This window comes from Selaginella moellendorffii, unplaced genomic scaffold (genome assembly GCF_000143415.4).
Source record: "Selaginella moellendorffii unplaced genomic scaffold, v1.0 SELMOscaffold_49, whole genome shotgun sequence".
NCBI classification, from domain to species: Eukaryota; Viridiplantae; Streptophyta; class Lycopodiopsida; order Selaginellales; family Selaginellaceae; genus Selaginella; species Selaginella moellendorffii.
Genome location: NW_003314310.1, coordinates 516,387 through 532,859, shown reverse-complemented (window position 1 = coordinate 532,859; position 16,473 = coordinate 516,387). Strand labels below are relative to the sequence as shown.

The 16,473-nt window shown below is 47.2% G+C and overlaps 6 protein-coding genes and 1 non-coding gene across 8 annotated transcripts; 5 read left to right on the top strand and 2 right to left on the bottom strand.

The window, feature by feature from the left end:
• Positions 1 to 555: 555 nt before the first annotated feature.
• Positions 556 to 1,936, top strand: LOC9647954. The gene is made up of 6 exons (XM_024686593.1): positions 556 to 578; positions 635 to 867; positions 948 to 1,206; positions 1,263 to 1,439; positions 1,493 to 1,648; positions 1,702 to 1,936. The coding sequence occupies exons 1-6, from the start codon at positions 567 to 569 to the stop codon at positions 1,876 to 1,878; spliced, it is 1,014 nt and encodes a 337-aa protein (XP_024542361.1). The 5' UTR covers positions 556 to 566; the 3' UTR covers positions 1,879 to 1,936.
• Positions 1,937 to 2,012: 76 nt separating this feature from the next.
• Positions 2,013 to 4,887, top strand: LOC9647786 (NADP-dependent glyceraldehyde-3-phosphate dehydrogenase). The gene is made up of 10 exons (XM_024686519.1): positions 2,013 to 2,193; positions 2,645 to 2,844; positions 2,965 to 3,093; positions 3,142 to 3,398; positions 3,452 to 3,610; positions 3,674 to 3,887; positions 3,946 to 4,113; positions 4,175 to 4,291; positions 4,346 to 4,454; positions 4,517 to 4,887. Exons 1-10 carry the CDS (start codon positions 2,013 to 2,015, stop codon positions 4,729 to 4,731), a joined length of 1,749 nt encoding a protein of 582 aa, XP_024542287.1. The 3' UTR covers positions 4,732 to 4,887.
• Positions 4,764 to 6,271, bottom strand: LOC9647785 (ultraviolet-B receptor UVR8). The gene is made up of 4 exons (XM_002981448.2): positions 5,994 to 6,271; positions 5,717 to 5,933; positions 5,354 to 5,648; positions 4,764 to 5,297 (listed from the first exon to the last, which is right to left on the bottom strand). Exons 1-4 carry the CDS (start codon positions 6,269 to 6,271, stop codon positions 4,825 to 4,827), a joined length of 1,263 nt encoding a protein of 420 aa, XP_002981494.1. The 3' UTR covers positions 4,764 to 4,824.
• A 2,879-nt stretch (positions 6,272 to 9,150) lies between these two features.
• TRNAL-CAA lies at positions 9,151 to 9,234 on the bottom strand. Its single transcript has one exon. It is a non-coding gene; the product is annotated as a tRNA-Leu (tRNA).
• An 811-nt stretch (positions 9,235 to 10,045) lies between these two features.
• On the top strand, positions 10,046 to 11,788 carry LOC9647952 (actin-7). Its single transcript, XM_002981540.2, has 4 exons — positions 10,046 to 10,276; positions 10,333 to 10,726; positions 10,877 to 11,490; positions 11,555 to 11,788. Exons 1-4 carry the CDS (start codon positions 10,220 to 10,222, stop codon positions 11,618 to 11,620), a joined length of 1,131 nt encoding a protein of 376 aa, XP_002981586.1. The 5' UTR covers positions 10,046 to 10,219; the 3' UTR covers positions 11,621 to 11,788.
• Positions 11,774 to 14,366, top strand: LOC112350388 (D-lactate dehydrogenase [cytochrome], mitochondrial-like). Of its 2 annotated transcripts, XM_024686514.1 has the most exons (18): positions 11,774 to 12,028; positions 12,085 to 12,163; positions 12,208 to 12,311; positions 12,367 to 12,415; positions 12,461 to 12,553; positions 12,602 to 12,716; positions 12,764 to 12,824; positions 12,880 to 12,916; positions 12,971 to 13,032; positions 13,085 to 13,181; positions 13,227 to 13,301; positions 13,352 to 13,460; positions 13,513 to 13,622; positions 13,676 to 13,738; positions 13,789 to 13,868; positions 13,915 to 14,045; positions 14,100 to 14,143; positions 14,192 to 14,364. In XM_024686514.1, exons 1-18 carry the CDS (start codon positions 11,793 to 11,795, stop codon positions 14,309 to 14,311), a joined length of 1,665 nt encoding a protein of 554 aa, XP_024542282.1. In that variant the 5' UTR covers positions 11,774 to 11,792; the 3' UTR covers positions 14,312 to 14,364. The 2 variants fall into 2 exon arrangements, with proteins under 2 accessions (XP_024542282.1, XP_024542280.1); XM_024686512.1 differs by having other exon boundaries at positions 13,085 to 13,301; positions 14,192 to 14,366.
• LOC112350387 (pentatricopeptide repeat-containing protein At1g11290, chloroplastic-like) lies at positions 14,217 to 16,465 on the top strand. Its single transcript, XM_024686511.1, has 3 exons — positions 14,217 to 14,321; positions 14,383 to 14,480; positions 14,535 to 16,465. Exons 2-3 carry the CDS (start codon positions 14,439 to 14,441, stop codon positions 16,257 to 16,259), a joined length of 1,767 nt encoding a protein of 588 aa, XP_024542279.1. The 5' UTR covers positions 14,217 to 14,321; positions 14,383 to 14,438; the 3' UTR covers positions 16,260 to 16,465.
• The last annotated feature ends 8 nt before the right edge of the window (positions 16,466 to 16,473 follow it).

The window sequence follows — 16,473 nt, the reverse complement described above, 5'->3', positions numbered from 1 at the left end:
TAAAAAAAAGAGAGGAAATAAGATAGTATGACAAGAATTTACACGAAGAGATGTGATGATCCTGGAAGAAACAATCTCGAGACAAAGAGATCATCTAAAAGATCCTATCATACTTCTTGCGTTGATCGATCGAAAGAGAAGAGTCGTACACTTTTTTTTGGGATCAAAACGAGGATCTTTTGTCGACCGTGTCATAACGGGCGGATTTGTTTGTTTGATGGGAAGATTGCCAAGAAACGCGCGGGATTGACGAAGCACGCGAAGAGAATTAGGGCAAGAGAGAGGAAAAGCGAGGAGGATCGACGATCATCACAGGGATCACGCGGCGGCGGCGGCGGAGAAATGCGTGGCTGCCGCCATGAATGAGCGGTGCTGCTGCTGCTTCTTGCCGTGTTTCTTGGATGTTCCTCCCGTGAGGAGGGAATGCCGCGGCTGGGGATGCGCTTCATCGCGATCCAAGCTTGGATCCCCGGATTGTTCATCTGGTTTGATTTCTCCAGTTCTTGATCGCCAGGGCCGATCGATCGCTGTGATGCGATGCGCCGAGGCGTGCTTCTAGCGGGACCATGATATTAGAGGTGGATTTCTCACTTCTCTCCCTTTCTTTAATTTTAGTTTGGCTATGGTTGTCCAGGATGGTGGCAAATCGTTCCTGCGCGTGAGCCTTGTGTGGAAGCTCGCGATCCTCTTCGTTGCTGGAGTGCTTGGAGTCTACCTCTTCCTTTCGCGAGCCGACCATGGCCTGAGCTACCATAGCCTGAGGCTTGATCCGCTTCTACAAGCCTGGAGAAAGGAGGATTTCTGCCCCCAGCGATTCGCCAAGCTTGAGTTTGCACAGCACTATCCCAGGCCCAAGACATACTCCAGGTAGAGTAGAGCTTTGCTTTCCTTTCCTTTCTTCGATTCGATTGAACGCTTTGTTTTGTGATGTTCTTCCTTCCTTCCAGGGGCGAATGCGCTTGTACTCCTGTGCACAACTTTGTCATCCTGTCCACGCAGCGATCCGGAAGTGGATGGTTTGAGACTCTGCTAAACAGTCACCCCAACATCACCTCGCATGGCGAGATTTTTTCCGTTCGTCCGCGACGCCACAACTTCTCCATTGTTTCGCACACTCTCGACGCTCTGTACAATCTCGACTGGCACAACAGCGCTTCGAAGAACTCGTGCACGTCGGTGGTGGGCTTTAAGTGGATGCTAAACCAGGTAATCTGGTAGTAATGCTGTGTTTATCTCTCTTGCTAACTTGGTGTGATCTCCAGGGTGCTATGGAGTATCGCAGCGAGGTTTCAAGCTACTTCAAGAGACGAGGCGTTTCGGTGATTCTTCTCATTCGCCGGAATGGACTCAAGCGTCTCATCTCCATCCTCGCCAATGCCTACGATCGCAGGCAGCCAATGAATGGAACTCACGTCTCACACGTCCACTCCGAAGAGGCGGTACGAGCAATAAGATCTCCTGGCTTTGCTGAAACGATCTCTCGCTTTTGCAGGCCGATCTCCTCGCGTCTTACAAGCCGACCGTCGACGTCGCATTCCTGAAGAACAACTTGGATCGCTACGACCTCATGATCAAGAACGCGCTCCGCGCTTTCGAGGGCACCCGCTTGCTGGTCATTTACTACGAGGACTTTGTCAAGAACCGAAAGGTAACTCTTGCTACTTCTTTCTTTGGCGATCTTCATCTTGGATCAAACTCCAGGAGATGCAACGAACCGTCCAGGAGTTTTTGAGCGTTCCAGTGATGAGGCTGCGAAGCAGGCAATGGAAGATCCACCGGGGGCCACTCTCGCAGTCGATAACCAACTGGAAGGAAGTTTTCCGGGAGCTCAATGGAACTTCATACCAGGGGTTTCTCGCCGACGACGACTATAGCTGATAGGAAAAATTCGTTGTATTCTTTTCTCCCCATCCATCGATCTAACCTTTGCTGTAAAGAAATTTCTCTGTCGATAGTTCTAAAGCCATAATGGTTAAGTCTTAGCACTCTTTTCTTTTTCAAATTTTAGGGCTATGTCGATTGGGGGCGACTGCCGCTGCTGCGTGGACGAGGAGATCGATGCGTTTGGCGAGATCGTCGATGGCAACGGCGTCTTCAAGTACTACGCCGATGGCGCCTGGAAAATCTCGTCGTCAGAGGAGTCGCTGCCTGTCATCAATCCGACTTCTCGGGAGCCCTTCTTCGCGATCACGGGTAAGTGTCCTGCCGCATTGTCTGTTTTTAGGATTTTAGATCTAGTTCCTCGTCGATCCAAAGTTTGATTACCTCTTGTTTGATTTTTTCTTTTGTTTGTCTTGAATTATCTTTCTTAGCTCGAAGAGTTTGTCTTGATTTCATTCGATCGATCATTTTTTGCAATATGTCTGCAAGTTCGATCTTGTTTTGTGCTGTCTACGAACCAAAAATTTCGTGCTGTGCTCTTGCTGTTGTTTTTCTGAAATTGTCTGTTTTTTCATTGGATTCCTTCTTGTTTGATATTTCTTTCGTTTCTCTTGAATTACTCGAAGAGTTTGTCTTGATTTCTTCGATCCATCTTCTGTCAAGTTTGATCTTTTTGTTGTCTACGAACCAAAAGTTTGTGCGGTTTAAGCTTGCTCTAGGATTGTTTTTTCTACTTTCAGACTAACATCTGAATTTCATGCAGCGTGTACACGCTGTGAGGTGAACAAAGCATTTCACAGCGCCAAAGAAGCTCAGAAGTCATGGGCCAAGACACCGCTTTTCAAGCGTGCCGAAATGCTCCACAAGGTCGCGGGCGTCATGAAGGAGAAGAAAAACATGGAGGCGATTGCCGAGTGCCTAATCAAAGAAGTCGCAAAGCCAGACAAGGATGCTTACACCGAGGTTTCCAAATTATTATCATGAAACCAACAAGCACTACTGTTTCTACGTAAGCACCAGCTTTTGAGCATCCCGTTTTTGTTTAACTAAGGTGCTTTCTTTGTTGTGTGTGGATCACTGCAGGTTGTGCGATCCGCGGACTTGCTGTCCTATACTGCCGAAGAAGGAATCCGGATACTCTCGCAGGGGAAGTTCCTTGTTTCGGACTCGTTCCCAGGAAATGAGAGGAACAAACTATGTCTATCGTCGAAGGTAGCGTCTCTTTTCTTTTTCTTCATTCTCATTATATGGTTTGCGCAGGTGCCACTGGGAATTATTCTTGCTATACCTCCATTCAACTATCCTGTGAATCTTACGGTTTCCAAGATTGGACCAGCTCTGATTGCTGGCAATGCCGTGGTTATCAAACCACCAACACAGGGTGCTGTCTCGACGCTCCACATGATACACTGTTTCCATATGTCAGGATTTCCAAAGGGCCTGATCTCGTGTGTTACGATCAAAGCCTCGGAATTGGGTGATTATATGACCACGCATCCATTAGTAAACTGCATAAGGTGAGCTACTCTCTCGCATCGCAGGCAAAGTATTGACTTTTGCATCGCTGTAGTTTCACAGGGGGTTGTGAGACTGGAATTTCCATCTCACAAAAAGCTGGAATGATACCTTTACAAATGGAGCTCGGGGGCAAAGATGCCATGATAGTTCTCGAGGATGCTGATTTAGACCTTGCAGCAACTAACATTATCAAGGGAGGTTTTTCGTACAGGTGAGTCTATCGGAATGTGTTTTTGTTTGTCAGTCCAATAATTTCGTGGATCTCTGTTTGTAGTGGACAGCGTTGTACTGCAGTAAAAATTGTTCTGGCTATGGAAGGCATAGCTGACGCGCTGGTTTCCAAAGTAAATGCACAGATTGCGAAACTTAAAATCGGGCCACCAGAAAGAATTGACACCGACATCGTCGACGTTGTTAGTGAAGCATCTGCGGACTTCATTGAGTCTCTTGTAGCAGACGCGATCGACAACGGTGCCAAGATTTGCCAGGTAAGTATTTTTTACAGTGCTGCTTTGGCAAACCTTCACGTTCTTCTTCTCTTCTCAGGGGTGGAAGAGGCGAGGTAACAAAATATGGCCGCTGCTCATTGATAATGTGACAACTGAAATGAGAATCGCTTGGGAAGAGCCCTTTGGTCCTGTGATTCCCGTCATGCGCATCAAGAGTGTGGAGGAAGGCATAGAACACTGCAACTCTAGCAAATACGGTCTCCAGGTCTGTGCTTTAAACCACGGGAAGAATTACTTTACGGGAAGTTTCTCTTGTATTTGTGCAGGGGTGTGTTTTCACGAAAGACATTAACAAAGCGATACTTGTGAGTGATGCAATGGAAAGCGGGACTATCCAAATCAACGCGGCTCCTGCACGGGGTCCAGATCATTTTCCCTTCCAGGTAATTCACTTGCAAGGACGTCCTTTTTCCTAAGTTTTCTTTCTATCTGACCAGGGAATTCGCGATAGCGGAATTGGCTCGCAAGGAGTGACCAATAGCATCAACTTTATGACCAAGATCAAGACTACAGTTATCAATCTGCCAAGCGCCTCGTACTCTTTGGGTAAGATTCTTTTTCTGGAGTTGAAAGGTTTGGCAATGGAACGAGCGTTTCCTTGTTTTCAGCTGTGGGTGACTACGAGTACAAGGAACCGGAAAGGCAGCTGGATGCCGGAGATTTTGAAGCTATGAGAGGAGCGCCGTGTGGCTACTGCGCCATGCATTCTCTAATCCCTTCGTCAAGGCTAAAGACTCCCCCGACGACTACAAAGCTCTCTTCACCTTTTTTTCTTCGGGCCAACACGCACAACTGTCTTTGCACACGCATTACATACAAATGAAAGATATTTGGTAAGCTCCTTTGAGACACAAAAACCTCGTAACTCTAATGCTTTTATTCTCAGATCGCAAGTCTTTTCAAACTTTAGATCGTGTCACCGAGCGAGAAGTAAACTGTGATCGTATCCACAACAAACGTCTATAACTTCTGCGTGTTCTTCCAAGCTGTCCACCAACACAGGCAGATTCTCGTCTCTCGAGCTTCCCAGGCCAAGACGACCATTCCGGCCACACCCCCACGTCCAAACTTGGTGCTTGGACGTCAAGGCCAGCGAATGGACGCGTCCTCCAGCCACCGAGACAACCGGATCGTCTAGTTCTTCCAGCTTTTTTGGAACCGAGCTCGGGCCAGAGCGTCCCAGCTGCGAACCAGACGACCAACCCCAAGTATAGGCAGCCCTCGAGCATCTCTCGACAGCCAACGAGTGGCCCCATCCGGCTCCAATCGCGACTACTTGCTTGCCTTCTAGATCGCCTCCAACGCGGGAGATAATCGGTGAATCCTCGGTGATTTCGCGACCGAGTTGATCGGTGCTGTTGTCTCCAAAGCTAAAGAGTAGACCGCTCTCTGCAAGAACGATAGACAAACGATCTGGCTCGAGGAAGAACGATTTCAATGCTTACCGGAGAGCGCAAGAGAGTGGTCGAGGCCACAGGCAACTTGGATGATCTTGCATGGCTCTGGAAGTTCCACGAGCTTTGGTTCCCACTGCAAGATCGGGGCGTCCTCTTTACGCAGTTGCTCCATCAACATCTTCTCTCCAACGTCGTTGCGATCGAGAGTATTCTTCGAAGGCTGGATCATCGAAGGTTGATCTTGCGGGAGCAAATAGCCGAGACGTCCAGAGTCGTGGTAGCCCCACGAGAATAGCTCGCCATCCATCGTGCAAGCTAGAGCGTGACCCCATCCAAGCGACACCTTTGAGAAGAAAAAGAAGAATTACTCTCGAGGAAGATCAAAGATGTGTGAGAAGGTACCTATAGCACCTGAAGAACACTTTTCCCAGCCAGTGCATGGATCTTTTGTGGAAGTAGCGATCTAGTCACTCCAAGTCCGAGACCAAGCTGGCCTCTCTTGGACGACCCCCACGACCAGAGCGATCCATCCTCGCAAATCGCCATGGACACCACTCCAGACCCCGCTGCCGCTCTAACTCTGGTGGATTCCATTCCCCTCACTCGCTGTGGAGTGATAGTAGCCGCACTGGATCGAGAAAACGCAAGAAAGATGTTTGTTTTTACCAACAAACAAAAGAATGCTTACCTTAGAATGGATTTCTCGCCGCGGCCTAGCTGCCCCTCGTTGTTCCTCCCCCATGCCCATAGCTCGCCGGATTGCGTGAGAGCTAGGGAGTGGTAGTGGCCACAGGCGACGCGCGCAATCGATGGGGGCAGGTCTGGCACTGGGGCCGGCTCAAAGGAATCGTTCGTGAAGGAATGGGGCTGGCCAAGGGCGCCATTGCTGCCATCGCCAAAGCTGTACACCGCCGCGGTGTGGAGCACGCGCCCTAGCACATTCCTCCTCCGCGCCAAACCTATCATCTTCCAAAGCCCTAAACCCTAAACCATTCTCTTCCCATTATACTTTAATTGACAATTGTTTTATTAGGCAGCTTTTTTGCTTATTACCTTACTTTTCTTCCTTATTAGTTTGTTATTATTCTTCTTATGTTAATTTTGAAATTAGCATATCTAGTTGTTGAAGCAGATGTTGTAAATTGGGATGCTATTTCACTTTACAATTATATTAATAGAGATGATATTAACAGAATAGGAAAATCTTTAATAGAGTTGATGGATACAAAAATAGTAGAAACACAAAAATACTATGGCACATTTACTTGGACTGATTATCTCTATTTAGCAAACGAAGTTGTTGAAGTTGGCATTTCGATCTATAGTAAAAAGCCTCATGGCATGTGTAGTATGAGTTTAACAGGAACAGGAGCACCAGGAGAAGAAATTCTAGGAAAACTTAATAGCCTTTTATTAGATGTATTAAAAGAAGCTCGTGTGGGAAATTATGGTTATATAGTTGCTACTTTGAATTTTGTTGGTATCAAATATAAACTTCTAAATACTAGAAGATATAAGAGGCCTAGTACTGAATTTGAAAATAACAATAATATTATGATCAATACCCATAGAAGTTATCTAAATACAGATCTTAATTGTTGGATATACAGGTCTAGTCTTGTGAGTGGTGAAAAATATGATTTAGGATCGTATTAACTCAAATTAAATCTTTTAATTTCTCCATATGGTTATTATGCATTAAGTCTCAATAAAAATTGCAATTTAGTCTTCACATGGAAAATGGAACATGTTTTATGGGAAAGTTTGACTACTAATAAAGGAATTGGTTGCCTGTTACAGTTAGAAACTAAAAAATTAATAATAAAGATATAGAAATATGGTTTTTAAACTTTCATTGTCCAAGCTGTAAATCAACAATACTTTATGTTGAGGATGACGGATTTTTCTACATAATTGGTTCAAATAATAACAAAATTTTGAAACGCTTTCCATAGATAAAAACTAGAAAACAATTGTTTTTTACAATGTGCTTTGAATTTTGGTTTTCTTGTTAAATATGTCTAGAATATGCTTGAACATTTTGAGATATTCTACCATTTAAGGATTGCTATTCATTTAGATTAATCTTGTATTTATAATTTATAAATTCTCATAAACACTTCCTAGTATATTCTAGCTCATTCTACCATTTAATCATATTTAATGTTGTGTTTATAAATTATAAACATGTTTATAATTATAAGCTTACAATTGATCAACTGGATCAATAAATAATACTAAACAAAAATAACACCACTATTAAGAAAATCAAGCACTGCTGCATGCAACATGCAGCAAAATATTTAAAATTTTCTCTAAGAAAATAAAAATTTTATTATATTTTTAATATGAAGTTATTTGTATAAGACTATAATTTTATAAGTTGTAAACTGATTAATACTTGTTAAACCTTGGATAAAAGATAAGAAAACTAAAACTTGTGTGCTTAAGTTCTCATAATAGGTTTTGAGAACTTTGCTGGCAACATAAGTGATAATTAAAAAAAATAGTGATTGCAAACCAATACATTATCATATCAAACTTAAGCAAGAAAAGAGCACAGCAAAGTTCCAACAAGTCCTCTTCACAGAGATTTTCACATGATTTCCATCGCTGGTTGATGGAATCTGATAATCTGACTCTTCGTTTGAAGAGGGTGGCGGGACTGTTCGTGATCCAGTTGGACTTAAAAGAGGCGGTGTTGGTGATGATCCAGTTGATCCACCAGGATATGGCGAAAGAATAGGAGGTGGCGGAGTATAATCAACTGGAGGCGCTGGCGAAGGATATGGGGGCGACAATAGTGGCGTTGGAGGTGCTAGAACCGGTGGCGATACCACAGGAGGACCTACACAAAACACCCCAGAGAACCATCGAGAACTTAGATTTTGAAAGAGAACTTACCGGTGGGGTTGCAAAGATCGATGGTCACTCCGGCCAAGTTACAGAGGCTGGGAAGCGAGAGCGCGAGCGTGATATTGATCCGATTACCCAACTGAGAATTCACGAGCGCGCACAGGCACGCTGGATTCAATTTGACGACCGTTTCCAGGCCATTGCAGCACGGCTGCGTGGGATTGCTTCCCTGGCCCTGCAAGAATGGAAGGCAAGGGAGGAGAACTCCGAGCTTTGGACCGCAGCCTTGGGGAAGCTGCTGCGCGTGGATTTGCTGCTGCTGGGATGATGCCAGGGCCCCCGCAATCGCGAGAAGAATCAGGATCGCCATCGTAGTGCGTCCGCGAAAGAAGATAATCGAGGCAATTGGAAGAAAAGAACTACCAAGAACTGGAAGGAAAACTGGAATTTGGTGAGCCAAAGATCAAAATTCCAGACGGGAATCACGGGCCAACCCATGCCAAACCTCCAGCGTTGACCAGGGCTGGAAATGTGTTATTCGTTTTGCAAATATAAGAATGAAGGCTGCTTTGGTTTTGTCCCTGATGTTTGCTTTTGCCACTCTCTTTGGGTCGAAGGGAGCTTTTGGAAAATGGTGCTGGTGTTTATGACTCATCAGCGGTCCGTTGATGAATCAGCATCATGAAGTTCATCAGCGCGTCCGTTGGAGAATCAGCATCCACATCTCTAATGCACCCTCGGGAGATGGATGATCATCATCATGTTCATGTTCATGAAGATGGAAGTTCTCCAGTCCATGGCTCTCGCAATCACAGGTGGAGCAACAACAATAACAACAACAATGTTTGGAGGAGGAAGTCCATCGATCATGAAGATTCAAAGCAAGGAAGAGGAGAAAAAGTTCAATCCTTTTATGTTCTCATTTGTCAAATCAATAAAAGTTTCAAGAATGTTTTTGTCTCTAACCAATCATCCATTTTTTCCTTTAATGTCAGAAGTGGGATTTGAACCCACGCCCTCGCATGAGGAGCAGAACTTGAGTCTGCCGCCTTAGACCGCTCGGCCATCCTGACAATCTATCCTGTAATCTTGGATTTGGACTAATGGTGCAATTTGTGATTGCATGGACAATGCATGCTGGACCTTGTAACATAATACATAACATAATACAAGCAGAACTTGAGTCTGCCGCCTTAGACCGCTCGGCCATCCTGACAATCTATCCTGTAATCTTGGATTTGGACTAATGGTGCAATTTGTGATTGCATGGACAATGCATGCTGGACCTTGTAACATAATACATAAGCCCTCCAAGCTCCAACCATTGAGAATCAGCTCTCCATCCATCACTACTACTACAACAATGAAGGCTGCTTTGTTGTGCTTTCTATTGTTTTCCTTTGCCACTCTTACATTATCTTCTTCTTCTTCTTCTTTGAGTAAAAGAGAGCTTCTGTCTCTGGAGGATAATGGTGTTGCTGCTCAGGATTTATCAGCAGTAGCACCAGCCTCCAATTCTGATCAAATATATCCTCCAGAGGTGGATGATCATGATCATCAACGTCCTAAGCACATGAAAGGGAGGAAGAACAACAAAAACAACAACAGCATCAACATCAATATCAACATTTGCAATATGGATCACGAAGATTCAAAGCAGAAGGAGGAGAAGAAAAATTTTTAGAGTAGAATTTACAAATGGTAAATCTCATTTTGTAGATCAATAAAATCAATAAGAAATTCTTGCCTTCTTTGACTGGGGCTGATTGTTTTTGACTGGGCTTCTTTGAGAGTTTTCATCCTTCCCGCCCAGGCGGCGTCTCGCGATTTTAAAAACTATTCCCGGATCGACGGCTGGGATTGGCCTGCACGGACCACAGTGGCCACCGCCCTATTGTTTCAAGCTTTTTGTGTGGGCGACTGCGACAGCGTCGGGATTATTGGAGGAGGCGATCCATCGATCGATCCATCCCCGGGCTCGTCACAGGTCTGATCGATCGAGCTCTGTGGCTCACATCGCCGCTCTCGCTTAGCGCCCTGTTTCTAGCGAGTTTCTCCATGGCGGAGGAAGAAATCCAGCCCCTGGTGTGCGACAATGGATCCGGGATGGTCAAGGTGCGCTCCTGGCGCGGTTTCTTGTGGATTTTGATCCGGGGGGTGTGTTCTTGCAGGCTGGATTTGCCGGAGACGATGCTCCCAGGGCCGTGTTTCCCAGCATTGTGGGCCGGCCCAAGCACACGGGCGTCATGGTTGGAATGGGGCAGAAGGATGCGTATGTCGGCGACGAGGCGCAATCCAAGCGAGGTATCCTGGCATTGAAGTACCCGATCGAGCACGGGATCGTCACAAACTGGGACGACATGGAGAAGATCTGGCACCACACTTTCTACAACGAGCTCCGTGTGGCTCCGGAAGAACACCCGGTTCTTCTCACCGAGGCGCCGCTCAACCCAAAGGCGAATCGCGAGAAGATGACCCAGATCATGTTCGAGACCTTCAATGTCCCGGCCATGTACGTGGCGATCCAAGCAGTCCTTTCACTCTACGCGAGTGGACGCACTACCGGTATGGAGTTTTTTTATCCCTTGCTTGTTCTAGACAAGATGGTTGATGCGTGTTTCTTTTCTTCGTTGCTTGCGATAGACATGATGCTTCAAGTTGGTTCTACTTTTGTTTTTCCCTCTAACACGTTGTATGATCGTGGTTTGTGATCAGGTATTGTTCTCGACTCGGGTGACGGTGTCACGCACACTGTTCCAATCTACGAAGGCTACTCACTGCCCCATGCAATCCTCAGGCTGGACCTTGCCGGTCGCGACTTGACTGACTCGCTCATGAAGATCCTGACCGAGAGAGGCTACTCGTTCACCACCACGGCGGAGCGTGAGATCGTGAGAGACATGAAAGAGAAGCTGGCGTACGTCGCCCTGGACTACGAGCAGGAGCTGGAGAGCTCCAGGCAAAGCTCCTCGATGGAGAAGACATACGAGCTTCCGGATGGGCAGGTGATCACCATCGGCTCCGAGAGGTTCCGGTGCCCCGAGGTGCTGTTCCAGCCGTCTCTGATTGGAATGGAAGCCGCTGGTATCCACGAGACGACGTACAACTCGATCATGAAGTGCGACGTCGATATCCGAAAGGACCTCTACGGCAACATCGTCCTCAGCGGAGGCAGCACAATGTTCCCTGGCATCGCGGACCGCATGAGCAAGGAAATCACGGCACTGGCTCCCAGCAGCATGAAGATCAAGGTGGTTGCTCCTCCGGAGAGGAAGTACAGCGTCTGGATTGGAGGTTCTATCCTGGCTTCGCTCAGCACCTTCCAACAGGTACCACAACATTCTTTTGCTCGTTTTTCTTATCAGCCTTGTTTTTCTTTTTCGTTTCTCGCAGATGTGGATTGCAAAGTCCGAGTACGATGAGTCGGGTCCATCGATTGTGCACAGAAAGTGCTTCTAGATCTTGAGGTTGGTCTCCAGGTTGCTATTTTTCCTTCCTTTTCGGTTCTCGGGTTATCTAGGCGCTCTAGATTTTGAAGTCTTGGCTCTTGAGGATCACATGTCAAGTGTGCTTCATTGTTTGCCTTTGATTGACTATAAATATTTAGCTCTCTCGTATTTTGGTGTCCTCTATGGCGTTCCGTCGCTTTGCCAGTCGTGTGCTCGCGTCTAGGGTTTGTAGTGTCCGAGTGGCTAGTCTTCTTTCCAGGAGGTGCTTGGAGGCACCAATTTTCTCCAGTGGGTCGTCGTCATGGAATGGGAAGAGTCAGAGTTTGGCAGCTCTGGGAGCCGCTGGAGTGTTCACATTTGCTTTGGTGGAGCTCGGATTCAATCAGGCTGCCCTTCTGGAGCAGGATGAACAGAAAAGGTACCTCAGTTGCTGGCATTATGGAGCTTTCACTGTAATCTCTCTGGATCGTGCAGTGTAGAAGCTTTAGTGACAACGAAGGAGGCTCGCAAGCTCGATGAATCTTTCATTTCGGAGCTGCAAGCCATCTTCGAGGTAAATAAAATTTTGTATGTCCAGTTTCTTATAGTTCTATCCAGGCCGAGAGAATTGCTTTTGATCCAGATGAAAGGTTCAACCATGGAAAGCCATGGAATACTTATCATCCCGTTAAACACATTCCCGACGTTGTGGTCTATCCAAGGTACAAATTAGTACGTTTTGCGAAAGAGTAAAAAGGCAAATTTCTTTTTTGAAAGGTCGGCCGATGAAGTTCAGGCAGCTGTAAAGCTTTGCGCAAAATACAAGGTCCGCTTTCTTGTCAATGAATGTGTTTTGATATTTGGTGGATAGGTTCCAGTTGTTCCTTTTGGAGGGGCTACTTCTCTAGAGGGACAAACACTGACTCCCTCTGGCGGTGTTAGCATTGATATGCAGTTGATGAAGGTTTGGCTTCAATTGTTTCTCTCTTCTCCTAAGTTTTTCTTTGAACAGAAAGTAAAAGCTTTGCATATTGAAGATATGGATGTGGTTGTAGAGCCAGGACTCGGATGGATTGAACTGAACGAGTTTCTAAAGCCTTACGGTTTATTTTTCCCACTAGATCCAGGTAAGTTTACGTTTCACTTGTATCCGAAATCCATTAGTTTATGTCAGGTCCGGGAGCTACAATTGGAGGAATGTGCGCAACCAGATGCTCGGGTTCGTTGGCAGTTCGGTAATAGTTTTGACAGTCCAGTTAGTGCTCATTTCCTGAATCACGTGATTATTAGTTATGGCACAATGCGGGACAACGTGATATCCTTGAAAGTATGCTTGGTTGGGCATTTAGTTTTCTTGTATTGATGGTTTTCTGTACTATAGGCAGTGGTGGCAAATGGAGACCAAGTTAAATCGGGATCTCGTGCGCGCAAAAGTGCCGCCGGGTAGTTTCTTAGATGTACCTCGACTGTTGATGGGCTAAGCTTGATCTCCCAGGTATGATTTAACGAGACTTATGATTGGAAGTGAAGGAACGCTGGGTGTCATTACGGAGGTTACGCTGCGTCTTCAAAAAATTCCCGAAGCCTCAATTGTAAGCTTCAGAGCCTGTCTGAATTATTCACAGTGTTTGCTGCAGGTGGCCATGTGCAACTTTCCTTCCGTAAAAGATGCAGCTGATGTTGCGATAGCTACGATGCATTTGGGAATCCAGGTATTCATGCATTCTCCAACTTAAGCGAAGTGGCCTTCCAATCTCTGCAGGTGTCACGGGTTGAGCTCTTAGATGAGATGCAAGTAAAAGCAATTAATCTTGCGAATGGAAGGAATTATCCTGAACAACCAACGCTTATGTTCGAGTTTATAGGAACAGGTATTCTTCTACTTAATGTTTAGTTATGAATCCTAAGAATTTCTCATTGCAGAAAACTATGCTCTCGAACAGGCAAAGCTTGTCCACAAAATTGTTGTGGAACACAGTGGTTCTGATTTTGTCTATTCAAACACGCCGGAAGAAAAGGAGGATTTGTGGAAAGTAAGCAAGAACTTTGTTCAGCCGCGTTTATTCCGACTCGTTTGAAATTTCAGGTTCGGAAAGAGGCTTTCTGGGCTTGTTCGACGTTGAGACCTGGAGCAGAGGCCATGGTCACTGTATGTGGAGCTTTCTTTTCTACTTTGTATTGAATTGTCAATTGCCACAGGACGTCTGTGTTCCTTTGTCGAGGCTAGCGGAGTGCATCTCCACGTCAAAAGAAATACTTGATGCGTCCGCACTTCCAAGGTAAGGAAATTCCCGGATATATTTGGTTCAAAGGTTTGCTTTGCAGTGCTATAATTTCACATGCTGGCGATGGGAACTTCCACACAGTGATCCTGTTTGATCCGGCCAACAAAGACGAGGCCGAAGAAGCTCAGCACTTATGTCATAAGATGGTGCACATAGCTTTAGCGATGGAAGGTTGAGAACTCAGGAAATTGTATCTGTTTTTCATCATATTTGTTTATCTTTCAGGAACTTGCACTGGGGAACACGGAGTAGGCGTCGGCAAGATGAAGGTATGTATACCTTCGTTCTTAGCACGAGTGGCTGAAGTTCGTGTGCAGTACTTAGAGGCCGAGTTTGGAAGCGAAGCGCTGTCTGCCATGGGAAAGATTAAAAAGTGCCTCGATCCCGACAACATTATGAATCCTGGGAAAATTATTCCGCGACAATTCTGCTGCTAAGGCGTCTGTGGTACAAGGAAGTTTTATTATAATCTCAATAACTTCGTTTCTTTTCTGAGTGCTCGCCCTAGGTTATAGAATGCAAGAAGGCGCACCTTCGAGAGCGTAAGTCCAACAATGCATTTTCATGGTCGCTACGCCTCTGCGGTGTTTCACTCTAGGACAAGCTGTAAGTGTGCTGCTGCTTTTCCTTTGCGTTTAAACAGTGCGCTTGTTAAAGCAGTGGAAGATCTGGAGATGGAGTTACTTCACTCCCGAGCTCGCATCAACCACCAGAAGAAGAGACTGCGGCATTGCCATCGCTGCTCTAAAGGCATGCGGCAGCTCCATGGATCTCACACTTGGGCAGTTCGTCCACGCAGATACCGTCCAGTTTGGTTTGAGCTGCGACATTTACGTGGCCACAACACTCGTCGACATGTACGCGAAGTGTAGAAATATGATCCAGGCACAGCGAGTTTTTGACGCAATGCAGTCACGCAACGCAGTCGCTTGGACAGCTTTGATCCTCGGGTATGCCGAAAATGGCCAGGGAGAAGTTGGCTTGGAGATCTTATCCAAGATGAGAGACTGCCGCTGCCAGGCCGACTCAACGACGTTTCTCGCGGCTCTCAAGGCATGCGGCGACATAGCTGCCAGGGAACAGGGCCGGAAGATCAATGGCAGGCTTGTGCGAGAGGAAAGCTTGACGAAAGCTTGCGAAATCCACGGGCGAGCTGCCGAGGCTGGCTGTGACTCCCACCCCTTCGTCGCCAACAGCTTGATAAGTTTATACTCGAGGTGCGGAGGAGTGGAGCAAGCTCTCTCGGTTTTTGAGAAGCTCGAGAAGAAGACGGTGGTCTCGTGGACTGCTCTCATGCTGGGTTGCGTCGAGAACGGCGAAGCCGAGCTCGCGCTGGATCTCTTCTCGAGGATGGACTCGGTCTCGGATGCTCAGGCCTACGTCGCGGCTCTCACAGCCTGCGCGAGCGTGTGCGAGAAGTCGAGGCTGGATGGAAGCTCTAAACTCCAGGCACTGGAACGAGGCATGGCGATACATTCCTCTGCCGCTCGCAGTGGCCTCGACTCCACCACCAACGTCTTCGTCTCCAACACTCTGGTGGACATGTACTCCAAGTGTGGAAGCTTGCTGGACGGCCGCGCGGTGTTCGACCGCATGAGCTCCCGGGACGTGGTGTCGTGGAACGCGCTGCTGCTGGGATACGCCGAGAACGGCGAGCCGGGCTTGGCTCTGGAGCTCTTCGAGGCCATGAAGCAGCATCACCATCCTACTGCTCGGACGTTCCTCGCGGCTTTCATCGCCTGTGGCAACTTAGCGGCACTGCAACTCGGGAGGAGCATCCACGACGAGCTACGCAGGAACCATCGCCAGCTCCTCGACAGCGATCCTTTCCTGGGGAATTGCATCATCGACTTCTACGGGAAGTGCGGCAGCATGGCCGAGGCCAGGGAGGTGTTCGAGGCGATGGTGGAGAACAGACGCTGGAGGAAGGACGTGGTGACTTGGGGGGCTCTCATGGCCGGTTACAGCCACCAGGGGGACACTTCCAGCGTGCTCGAGCTTTTCGAGAAGATGGTGGCGGAGGAGAGGATCCAGCCGGACGCCGTGACGTTCCTCTCGATCCTCACGGTTTGCAGCCATGCCGGGCTGGTCGACCAAGGTAGGCACTACTTTGCGGAGATGAGCTCGCGGTATGGAGTGACGCCCGTCCAGGAGCACTACCACTGCCTGGTGGATCTTCTCGGGCGATCAAACCGGCTGGACGAAGCGCTGGCGGTGGTGAGAGCTATGCCGTTTCCAGCCAGCGTCATCACCTGGAGCACGCTGCTGGGAGCTTGCAAGAAGTGGAAGAACGCCGAGGTGGGAAAGTTTGCGTTTGATTCGTGGCTAAGGCTGGACGAGAAGAACGCCACTGCGTATTTGCTCATGGCAAGCACCACCTCTTAGAACAATTGTTTGCTAATTAATTCTCGACCGTCAGATCTCCCACGACTCAATCGACACCGTGAGTACGTTTGCAAATTCTTCACCGTCGATCTCCCGGCACCGTGATTAAAATTCTGGTACGTTTGCAAATTCTCGACCGTTAGATCTCGCGCTCTTGAGTTGCAAAGGATATTCTTTCCCATTGCAAAGAATATTCTGTTTAGACACGTGACAA